The following is a 22,098-nucleotide window of genomic DNA, read 5'->3' as shown; positions in this document are numbered from 1 at the left end:
TGATTGAACGGTGGCATTGCGCGAGGATGGTACATTGAAAGTCAACACATTTAAAACACAACTTAATGCGCGTGCCATTCGCGTGACACACCACGCGAATGACATGCGCTACTTAAAGCGACCACTACAATGAGTTCATCCTCCACAGCAAGATGCCATTACAGTGCCGAGATTAAAAGGGCCCCGTTGCTATGACAGCACAGAGCAGCTTTAAAATCAGTGCAAATTATGCTTGATTCTGTTTTGAGGAGAGTCTCTGCGGTCAAATGCAGAGTTAGAAATATCGAACAACATAACACGTTAGAAACGTTACGCAAGTAAGACAACACAGTACTGCTCATAATGTTTATAAGGATGTGTTTACAACACATGCAATTCCTGGAGTCCGCCTCTGCACCTCCTGCAATGGAGGAGCATTGGGTCAAGAAGGAAGACATCACGAGGCACCAGTGAACGACAGGCAGGCCCTGCCTTCTTTCCTGCATCCCAAGACGCAAATGCTCCTTACATGCCATAACTTTGTAATTGTCCATACTCATCAAAGAAGGAATGATCAAATATATTCGTTTTAAAACTAGTACGTGGGAGCCCCGGGGAGGACGCGGCAGGCTGCTTCTTGATCCAGGAGCGCGGGGTGGGCTCCCGTCCGCTTCCGGTTCGCTCGAGGCCCTGCCCACGTCGCGCCACTGCTTGCCTGGCTTCCTGTGACTGGGGGCCGCCAATGGCAGTGCGGCCCTCGGTCGGGAGGCGGGCCCAGCGCCCTCGAGGCAAACTCCGGGCTGGCGGCGGCGATTTCGAGGGGTTGGCTCCGCGGAGGCTGCAAATGTCCGGAGTGGCGGTAAGTGGGCCTTAGTTGTAGGGGGGGGTCTTGCTGTGTATGTGTGTGTCTGCGTGTGTGACGGCGGGGGCGTCTGCGTGTGTGTCTGCGTGTGTGTCTGCGTGTGTGTCTGCGTGTGTGCGTGTGCGTCTGCGTCTGCGTGTGCGTGTGTGTGGAACCTGCCGGAATCGACACGCACGACCTGATCCGATTCCGGCAGGCTGCGTGCGCGTGCCAGTCTCTTGTCCTCTACTCTTTAGTCCTTGAAAGCAGAAATGATTACTATGGTCTCGCTTTGCGACAGCAGGCCTTTGGCCTGCAATCGCAGGCGCGAGACCTAAAAACGGGGACAGGTCATAGACATAGAAGAAGGACTACAGTTTGCAGTAACCATCGACATAAAAGTAGGGCTATTTGACAGCTGTCAGACATAGCAAAAGGACTACAATGACAGCTCCCTCCACAGACCCAGATGAAGCATTACAGACAACCAATCCGAGGTCTTTTAATGGCACCCCTCTCCTTTACACAGCAGCATTACTACTTTTTATTACATGTACACTTTTAATTACTATAGCATATATCTGCCAGAAATCAATAAAACATCACAGGCTAGCAAACGCCAGATTTACTAGCTTTATCAATGCTCGTTTCTATAGCTGCGCGTCAGCACCACGTAAAGTACAACTCACTAATGTTGCTTAGTTGCTCATGACAGAAAAGCATGGGAGGTAAACTGCGGAATGCTAAAAATTGCCAAAGGGCAGCCATGGAACAATGTAAGAAAAACACTTCTCTCCAGGTATTACTGCCTTAGGGTCTCAAGGGTCGCAAAGGCTGGCCGACGACACACGCTGTAAACGGTGTAAAGAGAGCATATGCATGTGCATGCTCAACCGTAACATTGAAAAACAGGGAATTTTCTGTGTTTAACCAGGACACTGTTTGAAAACAGTGACATTTGAGTCACTTGGAGAAAAGTGTCGGGACACTTCTCCAAAAACGGGGACCGTCCTGGGAAAACGGGGACGTCTGGTCACCCGATGATTGGTAACATTAGTAAAGGCACCACATTTATAGGCACAGGAGCAATCTACACCGTGTTGCCTTCAGTGAACGAATCAGTAATGAATTGCAGGGTTACCCAGGCGTATTTGCCTCCACTGGTGCAATGCTACACCACTGGAAGAGCGCAAAGATCCTTAGAATCTCAATCTGCTTCCTCCAAGCGTATATCTGTATCCAGAGAAGAACAGGTTTTCACAGTCAAATCAGCAAACATTTAAAATCGGCCCTTAGAGCAGAGTAAATCATTGAATATAGAACACTTAATAAGAAAACCAAAGCTTTATTTTGCCCAACCCTTGGCCCCAAAACTTTTATCCCAAATGACTTTCAGGATACAGATCCTAGAGCACCTAGGGATGGCATGACAAGTCAACCTTAGTTCCTCGCTCACAGACCACAGAGAAATGAGAAACAGCAAGTACAACTTAACTGTATTTATTTGGTATTTTTTAAACAGAAGCATCAGCACAATTTGAAAATTTTACAAAAGATGTTTTTAATTATTGTGCCAACATCCAGGCAGGACGTCAGACACTGAAGAATAAAACGGCACAGACTGCAAAATAAGCTCCCAACGAAAGGAGGCACATAACAAATAATATATAATTAAATGTCCTGGCAAAATGGAACCATGCTCCACAAGGAAACAATGCACCAAGAAAATAAAATGCTTCCGATTTAAAGAAAATCCTAGTACAACTTCTCGAGGGCTCTTTGTCCATAAAAAGTCTATCACATGGGAAAAGATACTCTTTGGAACTAGAAAACACTCTTGGATGTGGGGCGAAAAAACCACTGAAGTGTGTGTGTCAAATATACAGGCAATATGATAGAGCCTTAATATTGTATAAATATTCACAAAAATGTCTGTTGAAATTAACTTACCATCCTTGTGGTCCAGTGGTTTGGCTATTTCCAGGTCAAAGGTGTCCTGCATTTGTTGACCTCGAAAAGAATTGAGATGTTCTTGCTCTATTAGATTGCTTTCATCCTCTTCTAGTGGCTGCCACGTTCCATCCACAAACCACTGCCCACGCATTACGGGGATTTTATCCGCTTCTACAATACAAAATATGAAAAGACAAACGTTCACCCACCACTAAAATAATGCTAGAGTTAACACTTTCAAAATACTTTTGCAAGCAAGAATAGCAATAATCTTACTAAATAAACAAAAGTAAGCTATAACCCCTTAACTGTTGGCCCTTCCACACCCATCTCCCCTCCAGTCCTAAGGCCTTTTATGGCTATTTTGGGTAGTTGGTGCTTTGGGCTATATAACCTATTGTCCACATATGGTATCCATGCCAAAATTGTGTCCTCTTCCGCTCCCACACCCCTCACCTAACATCCTGGAGATTCTAAAGGTTCCCAGGGTCGTGTGTAGATCGCCTAAGGATTTCCCAAAGAAACTAGCTGTTTGAAATAAAGAAATATAGAAAAGGAGTAGGGAAAAAAGGGTCATTTCTGTCAACGTTTTCATCTGTACCTTTTTATCACAATGGGCAATTTACAAAAGCAATATACCGTTACATCCGTTAGACCCTTCTGGCTGTGGGGATATATAGGGTTTGTAGGGTCTTCAGGAATCCTAGGTAGCCAGAGCCAACAACTGAGCTGCACCATACAATGGTTTTTCATTGTGTACCGCGTACAGACCAAATATGTAGGGTGAAAAATGGGTATCAAGGAAACCTATGTATTTCTGAAATTGTCACACGATATGGAGTTAAGAAGCAGTGGTTATATTTGTGCAACTCTGAATTTGTGGGTACCCGCTGGAACCCTGGACCCCACCAGTTAGGTCACTCCCCCTCCGTACAGCTCCGCCTGTGTGTCCCTGCCCCAGCTGCCGCTGCAGAGGAAGTTCGAGGCCCTCCTCCACCCGCAGGCTACCACCTACGCCTCATCCCTGGTGGCCAATGGAAGGCCGTAGGTAGGTTTGTTCATCCTCCGCTTTATTGCTTTTATTGTACTGCCTGTATTTTCATTGTTGTGTCTGTGACTGCTGTTGTCGGTCTTCCCCCCCGCTGCCTGTAAGTGGTCCGTGCCCCTTTTTCTTCCCTCGCTGTCCCCGTGCTCTCTCTGCCCGGTCTTTCCTTCTGTACCCCTCGCTGCCCCCGTGTCTCTGCCCTGTTTTCCCTTCTGTTCCCCTTGCTACCCCCGTGCCTCTCTGCCTGTTCTGCCTTCTGTTCTTAGCTGCCCCTGTATTTCTGTATTTTTGCTTTCTGTGGCACTTGTTTTTCCCTCGTTTCGGTGCCCCTTTTGCCTTCTGTGCCACTCGTTTTTGTGCCCCTTTTTGCCTTCTGTTCCACTCGTTTGTGCACTTCTGCCCTCTGTTCCACTCGTTTTTTGTGCCCTTCAGCCCTCTGTACCTTCTGTTCTTAGCTACCCCTGTATTTCTGTATTCTGTATTTTTGCTTTCTGTGGCACTTGTTTTTCCCTCGTTTCTGTGCCCCTTTTGCCTTCTGTTCCACTCGTTTTTTGTGCCCGTCTGCCTTCTGTGCCACTCGTTTTTGTGCCCCTTATTTGCCTTCTGTTCCACTCGTTTTTTGTGCCCTTCTGCCCTCTGTTCTACTCGTTTTTTTGTGCCCTTCTGCCCTCTGGGCCACTCGTTTTCCCCTCGTTTTTATGCCCCTTTTGCCTTCTGTTCCACTCGTTTTTTGTGCCCTTCTGCCCTCTGTTCCACTTGTTTTTATGCCCTTCTGCCCTCTGAACCACTCGTTTTCCTCTCGTTTTTATGCCCCTTTTGCCTTCTGTTCCACTCGTTTTTTGTGCCCTTCTGCCCTGTGAGCCACTCGTCTTTCCATCGTTTTTGTGCCCTTTTTGCCTTCTGTTCCACTCATTTTTTGTGCGTTTTGCCTTCTGTGCCACTCGTTTTCCCCTCGATTTTGTGCCCCTTTTTCCTTCGGTTACCTTCGTTGTCCCTCACCGCCCTCGCCGCTGCGTCCCCTGCGGCCCACCCTCCTGACTGCCCACTGCCCATTCGCTGCCCCGCCTCCCAGCTGCTCCTCCCTCCCCATATATGCCGGCCGCTGGCGCACCAAAGGCGCGCCTAAGGCAAGCCCGTCTGCGCCCGTCCATGCCTGGACCGCACCCAGCTCCAGAACCCCTGGCCCCCGCACCTGCCACCACGACGCCAGCACTCTGCACACTCTCAACTCCGGACAGAGCCACACTTGCTTCAAGGCCGTCATCAGGGTCTCGACTAGCACCTACACATGCATTTCCAGATCCACACAGACACTAACTCCACCCTCAGAGGCACCCTCGTCTACTCACTCGAGACCGCAAGCTTCCCAGAGATCTGGAAACATGCCGAGATCAACGCCCTACTCAAAAAACCTAAAGTAGGCCTCAAGAACTTCCGGCCCATCTCTCTGTTCCCCTTCTTGGCCAAAGTCATAGAGAAAACCGTCAGCCAGCTAACCCGATACCTCGAAGAAAACAGAATCCTGGACCCTTCCCAGTCAGGGTTCCGCAGTAACCACAGCAACAAGACTGCCCTCATCGCCGCCACCGACATCAGAACCCTGCTGGACAACGGCGAGACCGCAGCACTCATCCTCCTAGACCTCTCTGCAGCCTTCAACACAGTCTGCCACCGCACACTACATGCATGCTTCCACGCCGCAGGGATCCGAGACAAGGGTCTGGATTGGACCACCTCCTTCCTCTCTGGCAGAACCCAGAGCGTCCGCTTCCCCCCAGTCCCGACACCCACCGACCACGCACGCAACCTAGGAATCATCCTCGACTCAATGCTCTCAATGACCAAGCAAGTCAACGCCGTCTCCTCCTCCTGCTTCAACACCCTCCACATGCTCCGCAAGATCTACAGATGGATCCCGACAGATACAAGAAAGACAGTCACCCAGGCCCTCGTCAGCAGCAGACTCGACTACGGAAACGCCCTCTACACAGGAGCCCCGACCAAGCTCAAACGACTACAACGCATCCAAAACGTCTCGGCACGACTGATCCTCGACGTACCACACAACTGGCCCAGCCTACCTCAACAGACAGCTCTCCTTCTACATCTCCAACCGCCAGCTACGCTCCTCCGACCTCTCACTCGCCACCGTCCCGCGCATCCGAAGAACAACCAGCGGTGGGAGATCCTTCTCCCATCTCGCCGCCAAGACATGGAACATCATCCCACAGAGCCTACGACAGACCCAAGACCTGCTGACCTTCAGGATACTCAAGACCTGGCTGTTCGATCAGTAGAGGCCCCTCCCTGTCCCTACCCCCTCCCCCCCAAGCGCTTTGAGACCCTCGCGGATATGTAGTGCGCTTTACAAATGATTGATTGAAAAATACCCTCTAAATCATATTCAATCTAAGTGACTTCTTTCTTACACACTCTTACATTTGGAAGGCATAAATGCAGCAAAATCAAATTGGCAATAACAAACGTTCTACTATTCTATGCCCCCACATGCCTTCCGATAAAAATGGCACCTCACTTGTGTGGGTCACCTAGCACCCAAGACGGGAAACGAGCCAAAACACAACATGAACATTTTCCACTGACCCTTTTTTCCCCAATGTGTGTAGCTGTGGAATTTAAATCCCTTGCTCAGCTGTCACCTAGGGAAATACAGCAAACTTGCACATTTTTGCAAACTAGACACTTGGGGCAATGTAGGGTGGGGTGACTTGTGTGGCTCTCACTTTTTTTTTCAAACAAATTTTTATTAGTTTTTCGTCACAGAGCATACATCAATTGTAACAGTTTCCACAACCCCCCAAGCGTACATAACCGGGTCCGTCCTATGGAGTTCTAGGGAGTGGACCCTAGAAGAATGGGCATATCCAACTGGATACAAGCCTGTAAAGGGCGATCCTATCAATTCGTCCATTATGCTCAAAAGAAATACAAAAGTGAAACTTAACTCTTCTCTCCCCCCCCCACCCGGTCCCCACCATCGGTGCAATGTAACAGGACAGTCGTTGTGGGTCTGAAGCACAGGCGGTGTCAGGTAAGAAGTCATGCAGTGTACCTGTCATGTTATAGGGGTACCGTTCAGTTTGTGTGGCTCTCACCATGTTTTTGTACCCAGCACCACTACAAACCTCAAACTTTGGGAAATAAAAAAAACAGACATTTTCCTCACATTTCTGAGATGGAAATATATAGGGAGTCACAAACTTCCTTCCACCCAACATTCCCCAAAGTCTTGCAATAACAATGGTACCTCACTTGTGTGCGTAGGCCTTGTGACTGCAACGGGAAACGGATAAAAACACAACATCCACACCACACTCTTGATGGTATCTTTTCCAGTAACTCCCAACTTTCATTCACGAATATACTCCCCCGAAAATGGTCCGATCACTCAGCAGGACTCTTCAAGCTTACCACGCCCAACCACTCTGGCATAAAACTCTCTAAAAAATATCTTGAAACTAGATCTTGCAAAAGCACAGCAACTGAGGATCTACACATTCTCCTAACCTCAACGGATACCCCGCCTCCTACTGACCTGGACCATGCAACTAAATCTTACACGAAGTGACTAGAAGAGGCAGGGAATAAGCTAGCCCCCCAAAAAATGGTACGCCTCCACAGGCAATGACCTTCGGCACCTTGGTACTTGCAGGAGCTCAAGGACCAAAAACTTACTTGTAAACACCGGGAAAGAAGTTGGAGAAAGGGATACAAAGACGGAGACAAAAAAAGAATACAAATCGAGCCTGGCTCAGTACAAACAGCTGCTTCAGAACACCAAACAAAAGTATTTCGCAATAAAATTCACGGGGCCAAAAACTCGCCCAACCCTAGCACCCCATCTATCTATAGGGGATACCTATAATCTCCTTGTTAAAGCGAAATCAGGATCCCTGTACGACCCATGCCCGATAGACATTAAAATTGGCGGGAAAGATAGTGGCGGGCAAACTCACATCTATCTTCAACCTAATGTACAAAGTTGGATACTTCCCGAGAGACTGGAAACAGGCTTCCATTCTGCCATTATGAAAGAAATCCAACCTAGATGCCAAAGATCCGAACAACTTCAGGCCCATTTCCCGACTACCCCTTCCAGCAAAAATAATAGAAAGAAATATGAACATCCAACTCAACCAGTTTCTTAAACTATCTCCAGCATTGGACCCTACTCAATATTTGTTTTAGAGAGGGTCACAGCACGTAAACAGCACTTCAAGTCCACGGAAGAGATCAGAGCCACTCTTAATCAAGGAGGCAGGGCCGCCCTGATCATGATTAATACGGTCCACCATGCTTTGTTGGTGGACTGCTTAGAAGAGATAGGAGTTAAGGGCACAGCCCAAAAAAACTCCTGGAATCCTTTCTCTCAGAAAGAACCCAAACTGTAAAATTGGACAAATTTTAGGCAGATGCTTTCTCCTTACCTTGTGGAGTCCCGCAGGGGTCCTCTTAAGCCAGACACTTCTTAATATTTATGTGTCCTCCCTGTCCCCCCTCATAGAATCCTATGGCTTTAGTTTGACATCCTACGCCAACGACACCCAAATAGTAGTGGCTATACGACAAGAACTACTGCAAGACACTGCACCAGACTATAGGACTGTAGGAACGCGGTAGGAAACTGGATGGCACAGAACTGTCTGAAATTGTAGCGATCACCAATGCCGGCGCAGCGGGGAGAAAGAGACTCCGTGTTAAGCATCCATTAAGGAAACACTACAAGTCCCAGAAGGCCATGCGACGCTGGAGATCGGGACAATGGGTGGACTCTATTTAGACTCCTTCCAAAGACCAGTACAGTGCTTGTCAATCCGTTTCCGGGTTCTCCATCGGGTTGGATGGTGTGTCCCCGCCGGAGTTCGTTGCATGTATGCTTATCACCGACGAAGAGCCTGCGAGGTCAGAGTTCCCGTGTTCCCGCACCGCCGACGAAGAGCCTGCGAGGTCAGAGTTCCCGTGTTCCCGCACCGCCGACGAAGAGCCTGCGAGGTCAGAGTTCCCGTGTTCCCGCACCGCCGACGAAGAGCCTGCGGGGTCAGAGTTCCTGTGGGTTCGTGAAATACAAGCCGTATCCTGTTGTTGTTCAGTGTTTTGACTATTGCAAGTATACCAGTGGAGTGCGGGCTCGCCTCCAGTGTTTTCCTTTGTTGCACTGTCAAACCTTTTTGTCTCTCATGTGCGGAGTGCACATCTTTCTGTTTTGTTTACTTTGAAGTTACATGGTCTTTCTACTAGCAGTACTAAGTGGAATAGAACATCTTAGTCCCCTGGAACTATTCTTTCCCACAAGAAGCATTGTGGTTATTACAAGACGTGTAGATATAACGCCTCGTGCGAAAAGTTCAACTGAACGTACTATTGGCAAACGGAGGTGTGCGAAGACAGAGAAGTGGAGATAACTTCTCAGTACTTTTGGCAAGATCCCCATAACCGTGTCACATACGTGATCTTTATTTATTCACGGCACCAGGTGTGGAGAAGTCGGTGAGTCTAGCGACAGAGGGGAAGGGAGTTCAGGCAATAGCAGTTTGTGGTACTTATCTTCTACTCTCGGTCTTCTCCTCCCCCTGCAGTATATCGATACCGGTGACTTCGTGGGTAAATCCCGATCAGAGTATAAAAGGAACATCAGACACCCCATTGCCAGTTCACCTCACGGAGCCCTTCCGTACATACTCCGATATTGGTGACAACTTCATTGTTGGGTATTGTGCCGAGGGGAGTCGGGAGGACTATCGTCATATTGTCTCTGCTGGCCATCGAATTCAGGTTAGTGGCGCATGCGTGTTCTTGTGCTGCTTCCAATACCGACAGAAGTTAAACTTCAGCAAGACTGAGGTTGTGCTCTTTGGCAACAACCCTACTTTTTGGTCTCCAAACTGTTGGCCGAACTCACTAAGACCACTGCCAGACCCGACCAGGAAGGTGAAGAACCTGGGAATCTGGATGGATGACACACTTCGTTTCAAGGACCAGGTGAATTCAGTGGCTTGCTCCTCTGCGGTCACCCTCAGATCCTGTCAAAAAATAATGCCCCTACTTCCTAAATACGCCCAACAAACGGTGGTCTCTGCATTAGTACTGTCCAGACTAGACTATTGCAACAGTCTTGATCTCAAGCTACAAGAAGGATCAATGAATAAACTACAAATTCTGCAGAACGCAGCCGCCAGACTCCTTGCGGGAACTCCTAAATATGCATCTATCACAGGATCAATAAAAAAACTTCACTGGCTGCCAGTCAGGAAGCGTACCGAGTTCAAGTTCCTGTGTTTGGTCTTCAAGGCGCTGCAGGGAACTGGACCTGAATTTCTAAACCAACACTTCTGTTGGTACTCGCCAAAGAGCACTCCGATCATCTGGTGCCAAATTAGTGATAATGCCCCGAAAAAAAGCTAACTGGGGGGCAGAAGTATTATTGCCAACGCAGCTAGGGCTTGGAACACCCTCCTACCTTATCTGAGACACGTGACCAACTTGATGGCCTTAAAAACATGGCTGTTTACAAATTTAGGTTGCATAACACACAATCTATGTTCCTCCAGTAGGTTTTCACTACAGCGCCAGGACACCTTCGAGTAACAGTAGCGCTTTACAAATGCAATTAATACTAAAATGTTCCCACCCACAATTTTTTTTTTGCAAAGGTGGTAGTTGGGTTTGGGCCCTAACTCACCCGGGCACCAAGGGGAAACCTTGCAAACCTGCACCTTTTTTTTTTTTAAACTACACAACCTGGGTAGTTCAGGGCTACATGCCTTGTTTGGATTTCACTAGGCAATTGTACCCAGAAGCCCTTTCAACCACCACACTGTGGTTAAAAAAAAAAAAAAACATTTCCCTTACATTTCTGAGACGGAAACTTCCGGAATCGGCAGCAAGCCAAAATATTCCTAACACCCAGTCATATCCCAAAGCAATGCAGTTTGAACTCTGAGGTACTGTGTCTAGTGGTGTGAATCCTTGCTTGGGTCTTGTCCTCAGAGGGTGATCCCCAAGCAGGGAGATAGAATATCCCCTTTCAAATAATACCTCACCCCTTCTAGATCAGTGCTTGTGGGAGTGAGATATGCCCCATAGCATTGATGGTGAAATGAGCCTAAGGGCTCATTTCGTTTCATTTCCTTTGTAATGGTGTCAGTGAACCATGCTATTCCCCAGCAGCCCAATGTGAAAAACATTAAGGGAATTCCTTTGGTATCAGCACCAAACAGATTTCCTCCCCCATTGGCTTGACCTGTACCCCCTTTCAACAGTGCCTAGGTGTGAATATTCTTCATGAGGATGCCACATTATAAGCGCCCTTCCAGCCACCCAGATTACACTCGCGGCTCGGGATAGAGCCATGAAAGCTATTGGCTGGCATGGCAGGCCAACAAAGGAAACATAATTGTGGGAAGACCACTGGCTTCCAGAGAGAAGAAAATTTCAAGGATTTGAGGCTTGGGACAGGATTGAGATCTCCAAGGTTGGAGACATCATTGAGGGAGGTGATATTATGCCATTCTTATCCCTTAAACAGGAATATGGGGTGAACGTAACTTAGTTCTTCAAATATGCACAAATAAGGCACGCATGGAGGGCGGAGGGGCTTCCTTGTGAAGGTATCCTGAAATATGCCCCATTAGAAGGGCAGCTGCTGACCGAAAACCCCTCAACAATAACATGCTATACGCCCTACATTAGTTGCGGCAGAGAAGGGTGGCAGAAGTGGGGGATATGGAGGACAGACTGGGAAGCAGCGATGATGCACCGGATGGCGGTGGCAATCAGATCACGGCTACGACTGGTAAACTGTAAAATACTCTACAGAGTGCAATGCCACAGGTGTCGATTGCATGCCAGTGGAAGGGCAAAATCCCCGAACTGTCTGAGGTGCCAGGGAGAACACTGTTCCTTCTTCCATAAAGTCTAGAGCTGCCCCCAAACATAGGAGAAGCTTTGATCCTGATGGATCCCAAATTTCTCCTAATTCCTTCGAGGAATCCCAAATGATAACGAATTTCCAAAGGCCACGATCCTGTGTCAGAGCCTTGGTCTGATCATGGCTAAAAGGGAAAGTCGGATACTGGGGGGCACGTGACTGTTCGACAATGCAGGAATGGCAAAGGGGCATGGATATGTTCATGGCAGCAGCAAAAGCAACATATGCCAGTAGGGGCTGCCCCAGAAAAATTCTAGCAGCTGGAGGGTAAATGGGTGCAATACTATACTTTAGACATATTGGAAAACAGTGGGAGCCAAAGCCAGGATGTGTCTTGAACACTGAGTGCGAGGGGTCCTGGTGTAAAGTGCTCTATAACTTGGTGTTTACTTCTGATGTTACATTGGTCCAAGCGTTTGGGTGTCTCGGGAGGGGGTCATTTATGAGTGTTGTCAATATTAAGCACCCACTGAAGTTAGACGCCAGACCAATAGCATGGTGTCGGTACTTGTTATTACTGAAATGTTTTGACAATGTAAAAGAAAAAATTATTAAAATATATTTCACAAAAAAAATATGGGAGCTCACTGTGCATAAGAGAGATGGGACACTTAAGAAGCTACTGTTTTCATATTGATTATTAACAATGGGCTGTGCAGCCAAACACTTTGGCAAGCAAGCTTATAACCGGAAATTATTTTAACATCTCAATTTGTATAATTCGATCAGCGATAATTTTTAGAATCTCCTGCTTCAGCAAGAGATGCGACTTATTATTATAGGGCCTTTCACTTCCTCCGACAGGATTATTCTTTGAATTCAAACTCGGAGTTTAAAATAATTAGCTCAGCAGGGACACCTATTATAAAAGCTTAAATCAATGACAAAAGACAGATTACCTACTACCCACAACATGTTTCCTGGTTAATCACAATGGACCATTCCATTCATAAACTGCAAGGTAAAATGTTCCAACAATGAACTTGCTAAGTGCCATCATCAATGTCCATTTGTAGGTCTCGCCTCCGATGCAGCGCATGCGCTGCTTCGCCTTGGCGAGAGCTACTGTTGTTGCTTTTGTGTCCGGCTTCTCTGGAAGCGGGGTTGGTGTCTGCCCTGTTGGCATTAGGCCCCACGCACCCGGACTGGAGATTTTGTAAGCCTTGCTCAGGCGTTTTATGAAGCATTCTCGGCGTTTGTTGGGGTCTGCCCTGTTCATTAGGCCCCGCCCACCTTGTTGATAGTAACCGACAAGCAATCTCTCGGCAGTCATTCACTTTGTACACACCACGCACATTTAAATATTTCCATCCAGTATGATAGAATTTTCTTGCGCTGAGTCTTTATTAAGTGATCGTACCATATGGGATAAATAGGCGGCAGACCGGTACAGTTTTTATTACATTTGACACATCAATGCTTTTCACAAAAGGCAGATATCTATATAAATATATCTAGGCTTGGATCTTTACTTGCCACAGCAAAATGGCGACTGTGAGCGAGTTAAGATTCGGCAAAACACACACAATATCGGTCACGTGATTTCTGACAACATCACCATACCTCAAGAAGATCTACGTTTTTCTGAGCAGACGCCATATTTAAAGACCGGATCAGTGTCGGTCTTAAAAATGCCAACATTTTACCGGATACCGAGCGGGATACTGGCGGATTAAGAACTGGACTGCCTCCCAGCAAGGTAAGAATGGAATATGGTTGTTAGAGAATCTCACATTTTCACTTTCTATATTAGCACTTTCTGAATTTATGTACGGGGAAGGGAGGCTCTGTACACCCACAGACTGAGTACTGCAATGCGCGTCAATTCATATAATATAATTGAGCTTCTATTTGCTGAGTATTGAAACCTAATAGCGTAAGATTGATGGCCGTCCAACCTTCACAGCTGCCAGAACTAATATAGGTATAGTGAGGGGCTTGTTTTATTCTAAGTTCATGTTTCCTATGAGCTGTAAGAACCTAACCGACAACACTTGGAACAGCTGCAGACTAGGAGTCTTGCAGGATAACTCTACCGGAGCAACAAAGCACACTATATATATATATATACTATACACTATACTATATATATATATACTATACTATACTATACTATACTATACTATACTATACATATATATTATATATATATATATATATATATATATATATATATATATATATATATATATATATATATATATATATATATATATATATATATATATATATATATATATATATATATATATATGAGAAAAGGTCGTTGTCGACTTTCAAGCCCATTAGATACATAGCAGAGCCTAAGGACAGCATTTTTTGTGACTCCTAGATAAATGTGAGCACACGGAATCAACTGTTGAAACAACCATGACAGTTTTCCCCGTTTTTGCCTTAAAGCACATCGGTGGTCCAAATTATAACTGAATATTAGCGGCTCGAACAGAGACGCCATACCTGAACTAAAGGTGGAGCCCATTTGAAAGCTTCAATGAGAGTAAGATGTTCTTTTACCAACCATTTCGGAAGAAAAGTGTATCAAGGACATACTAGTCTCCTAATACCTTAAATACTCATGATATCCTTCTGTCCTATTTTAAATTCGTTTTTTTGGGAACAGGAGAGCTACTGTTTGCTCTCATTTGACTGTGTCTCATCAGCAGCTTATACCCCGGACACTCGCTGAAAGTGATTGCCAGTGGTCGCTGGCTACAGGTAGATAAAGCGCATGGCACTGCATGCCATTTAGCGTTAAAGCTGCAAATAACAAAGATTTAGACTTTCCACTTTGTCTATACCAAGAAATACTGTGTGTCAGTCACATGGAGTAAGGCTTGCTTCATTATATACTAACTGGTTTTTTTTTGTTTTTTTTTTTTAATTGTCACCTGGTGTGTTTTCTCTTTCTACTTGGGTCACATGTCTTGCGTGCATGCATGCAGGGTGGCATGATATGAGTCTTTCGGTCTATTTATCACGGGCTCTTGGTGCACAATGGATGTTAGAATGTGGGTACCTGGTCACTGATTATGCATGTAGTCAGCTTTGTCAATTTAAAACTCATTAAATGTCAAACCCTTTTTTTTGCTGTTATTGATTCGCATTGTTATTTCACAGACAACCCCCGGCCACTTTTATTTGAGATTCAATTTTATCTTGCCTTGGTCCTGAGGAAGGTGGTTGATTGCGGATCCACCGAAACGCGCCTAGACCAGTAATACACATGTGGAGAGGTCCTTAAGAGACAGTTACACCAGAGGCATCTGATGGGTGTGATTTATATCACCAACAACTACAGAACCTTTCCCTTTTACACTGATTTCGGATCTCCCCTATGCTTGAATCTCTTTTTTTATGGATGTGTGTAGGTTTGAATGAGCAGATTTGAATGGTGTACTCCTGGAATGCTGCTTTGTCTGAGGACTGGCCCTTTTACTTCGGTTGATACACGATACGTCTTATTTAGTCTGTAAGCACTATTTTCTTTAACCCCTTTGATGCGGATGACAAAGCCAGCTCGTCATGGGCGTTACCTGCGCTACGCGGATGACGAGCTGGCTTTGTCACAAACCGTGCATTTTTCAAATTCCAGCGCACAGCGGGAAAACGCGGTAGCGGTTAATAAAATTCTCCTACTGCAGGCACAACATGCTTTCCATCAACATTCAGCGCTCCAAGCACGCTTTCATGAGGCGTTTTTGCAAAAAAAAGTATTTGTTTTTTAACTCGACAAACACATGCCTTTTCTGGTAAAAGCACACAATACCGCGCTTTCACTTTAATAGCGGGCTGCAGACCTTTCTTTAGACATGGCTGTATAAAGAAAGGGGCGTGGCCTCAACTTGAAAGCACAGCATGGGGTGCTTGTACAAAACAAGCATTGCATTTGCAATCTAATAGGTCTCGCATTTTAGAAACTTTGACCTATTGGTATTGTGAAGGACAATGCCTTTTATTATTGCATGTTTTTTTAAAACACATAAATAAAAGACATTGTCATTTACAATGCCAATAGCTCAAAATTTCGCAATTGCGAGACCTATTGCATTGCAAATGCTTGTTAGGAAATGGAGTCAGGAATTTGGCAAGCTTAATTTAACTCTTGCTCATGTCCATAACTCCTGGCTAGGGACAATTATCAGTGTATTAAAATATTGAATAATCGTGATTAAGGCTCGCAGTTTTCCATTTTTACAGATTAATACAGACAGAAAACAATGTGTTTCTTGTCTGTATTTATTGTTAAAGGCGGAAAAATACTGAAAATCCAACTCACTTTCATTTGCCAATAGCATCACTTAAAGAACTCTTTAATAGAAAAGTGAGCACTGGTACCTCTAGCTCAACCAGGATGTTACTTCAGAGCTCCTCACTTCTGTCTTTTCTAGAAAACTGCAGTCCGTTATCTTTTTGATAGCAGATACCATTCAAAGTCCGCTTTAAATTAAAACCGATTGCATGCTTTTAGGACAAATATTCTATCATTTCCATTTTCAACAGTGTTTTTGGTACTTCCAAAAGTTCTAGATTAACCATTCCTTTACAATACCAATTAGTTGTCGTTATTAGAAAGATATCATAAACATCCACCAAAAATTGGACCTTGAACCCGTCAACCAAAGCCTGTGTAATAGTGCATTCAAAGCTAATACAAGTTCACTCCAGGCCTTTCCCCCTAACTGGTCAATTAAATAACAGATGAAAATCAACGAATGTTAGAAACCTTCACTGCAACATGCAGTAAACTGAAGAAGGTTGAATATGTTTAACAGATAGTCTTGGTTTACTTGGGAAAATATGAAGCATGAATCATTCATGATGCTCATGATCTGCTGAATAGCTCAGACCGCTTAGGGACCCCCCACTCCCGCCCCCACACCAACCAACGCACATCCTACTCTCTTCTCTCAACTAACCCAGTGAAAAGTATTCTGAAAAGATCACACCCTATTCTTGCTCGTTGATTGTTGGATTCCTCTCTTTACGGCCCACTTCTATAGCCACCACAACTGCCACCTTTACATCAAGGCAGTGCTCTTCTTTAGTGTCAATTCTAGGGTTGTGACCTTGCAAGGTGTGGATCTACCTAAAGAACATCTTGCATCAATATCCCTAGTCGGATACATTTTTGTCCTTCTGGGCAACTGACTTTAGAACAGTTGCATTAAATAGAATGCTGGGTTAGGACTTGTACTTGGTTTGGTTAACTCCTTGTTTGACAGGGGAGAGACCTGAGAAGATTTGGTGATACCTTTTAAATATGTATGTTTGTGGGTGTGCACAGGCTCACATGGCATTTGAACCCTTGAACTACCTCTTTCTGCAGGGAAGTGGCAAAATCACAGCCTTGCCAGAATGCACATTCCAACATAGTATGAGCCCTGACATAATCAGGGAGTCTGTTATTAGAGCTTTGGAATAATGAGAACGCTGCCATAATTTGCCACCACACAGTCAAGAGTCAAATTTTTACAACACAAGTAGATTTTTGAAGCATTGACAAGTAGACCAACAGACACGGACAAGTAAACATTTTATAAAATTCCACACCTTTGTGCATATTTATGCCAGTCTCTCACCTTCTGCCGGAAAGGTTTTCTTTTAACATAGAAATCATACTGCTAACTAGGCTTGCGTTTCATCACTATTTAAGGTACCATGCATCAATTTGTGGCAAGACACACTCACTTGTGGTTGTTCTACAAATACACAAAGCAGTTGTCTTGTGTATTTGGTTTGCATATGCCTTGGATAATCAAGACTAAAGTAAAATCTCGTCATTAATGAGTTTTGTTTCGGGGAGGGGGGGGGATTAGTATAATCATGAATAATCATATAAATTTGCTGCCCCAGCTACCCAAGAAAAACAATCCCATAATTAAAAAACTTTCTTGTGCTTCGTAAATATGAAAGGTGGGAATAGGAACTAAAGTAGTCCACAAAAAGAGAGCGTTACCCAGGTGAACCAGAAAGGACCGGGAAGTGCAAAGTAGTAACAAAGAATTTTTCTTTCTGTGTTTTTCAGTGGTAATATGATCAATCACATCCAATATACAGTGAACCAAAGGGAATCTTAATTATAAAAAGATAGCAACACGCAAAATTATACAATTCATTTATTATTTTCTTGAAAATAGCGAAATTAGATAGTTATGATTCTTTACACATTTTTGGTGCAATTAAAAACATAGAAATACAAATCAATACAGAATAAAAATCCAGCGTATAAGTTTTTCACTTCAATAGGATGATTGTTGCAATAATACATCCAGTAATATAGACTATAGAGTCTGATACATCACATATGAAAACTTATTACATTGCCGTTTATAAAAACCAATACATTAAAAAAATAGAATGACTTTGTACTTGTGTCGACGCATTTCGGTGTGTCTTTTTAATTTGGAAAACACCTTCCTCAGGACTCAAAGTTTAAAAACACCTAATCTTCATCCAACATATCTAAAAATAAATAGACCACCCAAGTAAAAGAGAAGTATGACATGTGTTATGTGCAAGAGCCAGTATTTTCAGTTCATCTTAAAGAAAGCCTATTTGTGCTCATGTCTATACAATGAGTGCAAAAAAGCATACAAATAACAGGCTATTATAGGATATTAAAATAAAAGAATGTGTGAGGCTGATTAGTGAATAGCATGGTTGGCTAAGGTATCTAACCAACAAGCACTTCCTAAACACACAAGACATTAACTAGCATTAACAATGCCATTAACTTGTCAAAGTAAATGCACCAGAGATCACACAGGCTCTAGCTAGCTCTAACCTAGGGTGGCACTTTACTTCAAGTCATCACAGACACTATTTCGAGTCCTGAACTTTTCACCTACAAATCAATTATATCAGGTGTGTCCGTGTAAGTAGTACTTTATGTATGCCAAAGCTATAACAGCCAGATTTAATGTCTGGAAATTGTAATGAAATTGAGATAGTCACTCTATCCAAACTTAATAAAAGGACTACTTGACCCCATCACCAAAACATAATCTTAACATAAATGGGACAATAAGACCATTCAAGAAATGCCCTCGCCGGACAACTGTCCAAGCCGCAACATGCCATGGAAAAACACTTGAAGTACAAAAGTTGAAATTGGCTGACCAAAAGCCCACTCTGTAAAATTCTTATTACACTTTTTAGAAAAACCTGTAGCCAGAATTTATGGGATCAGGCTACAGAATTGATAATAGAAATATATAATTAGTGAAGATCATATTATAATGAACTTACAGCGTGTTCTATAAAGGAGGCACTCCCTATTCTAAGAAGTGGGGCACAAATGTCAGAACCAATGAATAGTTCAAAAATAACGGCAAGAGCAAGATTAGCATGAAGATAATAAATCAATAATTAATAATTGCGGAGTTTCCAATAAAGAGAAAATAAAGCTTAGAGCAAATAAGTCTTGGTAATGCCAATTAGTTAAAGCATAAAGAGTAGGGTCTTAATAAAAGTAACAGGGACACAGAGCCGGTCGTTCTGCTCTGTAGCTTTGCACCCACCCCCTTATCCAGCTGAATCTGTTCTCCATCTAAAAGGAATCTCTTTTACCCTCTAGTTCTTTTTCTTCTTCTTTCATCTAAGGCAGTATTCCCTCTGGTTCTGAGGCTCTTAATCTAGGAACACATTTATAATTATATAAATGTTGCATAAAGTATGGCATGTTCATCTATTCCAATGGCATGTTCATCTATTCCAATGGGAATCCAGCACTCTCCAAAAGGCACATCTTCCCCCTTTTCCTCCTGCTCACATGTCATTCATCAGGCACATGCTAGCACTTTGTTCTCACGGCACATTTTAATCTTATTTGCTAAACACATTACAACAGCTACACGAGAAACGTATTATTTAAGAAGGAAAAACAAACATATTATGGCAATGCATTTTGAAATGTGTGTGCTTTATATCCCTCTATAGTAAAAAAATGAGGCTTTAAGTTAGTTTACGAATAGAGCTCTGTTAAAGATAACATTGTACCAGCAACTAACAATATCAGGAAGAGTCGGAGGTTACTTTCACAGCATCTATTTCAGAGCACATTTTTACTGTTATCTGCAAAGTCAAATAAAGCTTCTTCCAAGCAAGCTGCAAACCATTAATTCTATTTAGCCGTCACTGCTCGTGTGCAATTTTATTTTTTTAAACGTCAAGTTACTAAATACAAGCTATACACTACTACTACACACATTTAATAAGTATTGTAAGTTAAGAAAACACAGTCTATTAATTAAATCTAAACAAGTCCCATTAACTGCAAACTATAATTGTACCATTTTAACATTTTTAAAGAACATGATCATAGGAGGAAGTGTCTGATTAGAGGCCTTTGAAGCCTCGTGTTTTCATTTTGTGCACCTGTCTGCGTGTCATTTTTAAAAGTCCAAGGCAGACTGTCATTTTAATTTGTTATGCAAGTATACATTTTATTTTTTAGAGTCTTTCCTACAGTGACAAGTCATCGAACCAATGGAGCTTGTAGCCTTGATCACTGAGAAAAGTATTGCCAGATGCAATATCTAATTTGTTACTACAAAGGCAGTAGACCCGACTTTTTTACGTAAAGCAAGGCGAAAAATTGTTTATTCAATTGTTGATCACCACTTCATATTCTTTTTGCTACCAGGCTAGGATCTTTGGTATGAGCAGATATGCTGCCTAAATGGCCCATATTGATTATGGTGGTGGAAACAACAGATCTATATCCCTTTCCTGTAATACCACAGCGTGTTCCACGAGGAGTCTTTCCTTTTAGCATTACCACTGCACCTAAAGTTATTCTGTGAAGACTACTAATATGCCTTATACCAACCCCTTAATCGGTGCCTTGCTCATTGTTATATGCTAAAACATTCAAATGTTCAATAGAAATATTTTCAAAAATATAAAGCACGAGTTAAAGCCACAAGGTGTTTTAGCGTGGATTGTCATTACACAGCCATTAAAGCCTTTTAAGCTATTTTATTACATGAAAACCCACTTATTAACTTAGTAGGCAATGAGACTGGTGTGGAGTACCCCTTATGACAAACCCGGGGGGAATAAGAATTGCACTGTGATTATCCCTGCGAGCAACTTTTAGAAGGGCCTAATAGGTTTATCCATCTGCCAGGCTCTGGGAATTAAAAATCATTCTTAAAAAAATAAGTACATTAAAGTGAATATCTTGAGGGGATTTACCTTAGCCATCTTCTGTCACTGGTCTGTTCAGGTGTCATTCCCATTCTGTTTTCATCCATGTCAGCATGGGGCACTGGGTCAACCTACTGGAGTTATTGACTAGAATGCCCTCTGCTCCCCAGACAATGCAACTGCTCTACTCAATCATTTAATCTGCAGTGCACAGCATTGCCACTGTTCTAAAAAGGGGTGACCACTTTAGAACAGTCCAAGATGATCAACAAGGTGCTTCTAAACACTGTGGAATTGCAAGTTTAAAACAATGAGAAACTATGTACAGCACCACTGCAAGATAGCTGCCCGCTATTATATGCGGGTTTTATATTTTTATTGAAAGCATATGCTTACCAAGTTTGAGCAGGAATTGCTTTGGTTTTCTACTCATTCATTAACTTATTCAGAAAATGCTTTTGTTGTGTATGTTTTTTTTTTCGGACAGGTAAGTAGGTAAACAAGAATAAGTCAGCGGGTGGATGAATGGATCATTAGTTAAAAGACCAGTGAGAGTACATTTATGATCACTTACCGAGTGCCTAAACTCACCAGTGACTGAAGAAGCACTTTCAGTTATAATCCAGACCTACTGGCATTGGCAATGCACCTATCTTAGCTGCCTACCAAATGCCAGGGGGTAGAAAATACTCAATTGGGAGGACAGATAATAGAGGTAGGACAGGCTCATTGAAAATCAAAAAGAACTCCCACATAAGTTGCCATGGTTTATACTTTGGGCAGGTGTGTGCAAAAGATTTAAAGCAAAGGCAAGAAGGTGCTTTGGTTCTGGGGATAAAAGGGTGCTGAAATCGAGAAGTATCTAAAAGGTCTGAGCCAAGAATAGCAGCGTCTGCCAGCTATGATTCAGAAACAGAACACTCAAGATACAGACGTTGCATATGAATGCTTTTGACCATAAACTCACCAGAGGGATAGTGTTCCACATCCTTAAAAGACACAGGCCTAGTGTTTACTGCTTCATGAAAAACATCAGGTGGGTAGTGTTTGTAGATCTACTGGAAGAGGCAGGAACGTCTTCCCAGCACATTCAGGATTCACTTCCAGGTCACCGGAGTGAGGAATCCCTTCTCAAGAGAGCTCTGCCATTTGATACAGAATACATACGGACAGGTTACATTG

General features: G+C 43.7%; 1 protein-coding gene across 6 annotated transcripts in view; it reads right to left on the bottom strand.

Annotated features, from left to right (window-relative positions):
• The window catches only part of DDHD1 (DDHD domain containing 1), a 466,403-nt gene that overhangs the window by 426,088 nt on the left and 18,217 nt on the right, over positions 1–22,098 (bottom strand). For all 6 annotated transcript variants that reach the window (XM_078659828.1, XM_078659830.1, XM_078659833.1 and 3 more), the window contains exon 2: positions 2,771–2,944. In XM_078659828.1, the coding sequence (XP_078515954.1) occupies positions 2,771–2,944 (174 nt within the window). The remainder of the gene's footprint in view (positions 1–2,770; positions 2,945–22,098) is intronic.

This window comes from Lissotriton helveticus, chromosome 9, assembly GCF_964261635.1.
Source record: "Lissotriton helveticus chromosome 9, aLisHel1.1, whole genome shotgun sequence".
NCBI classification, from domain to species: domain Eukaryota; kingdom Metazoa; phylum Chordata; class Amphibia; order Caudata; family Salamandridae; genus Lissotriton; species Lissotriton helveticus.
This window is presented reverse-complemented; position numbering and strand designations above follow the sequence as displayed.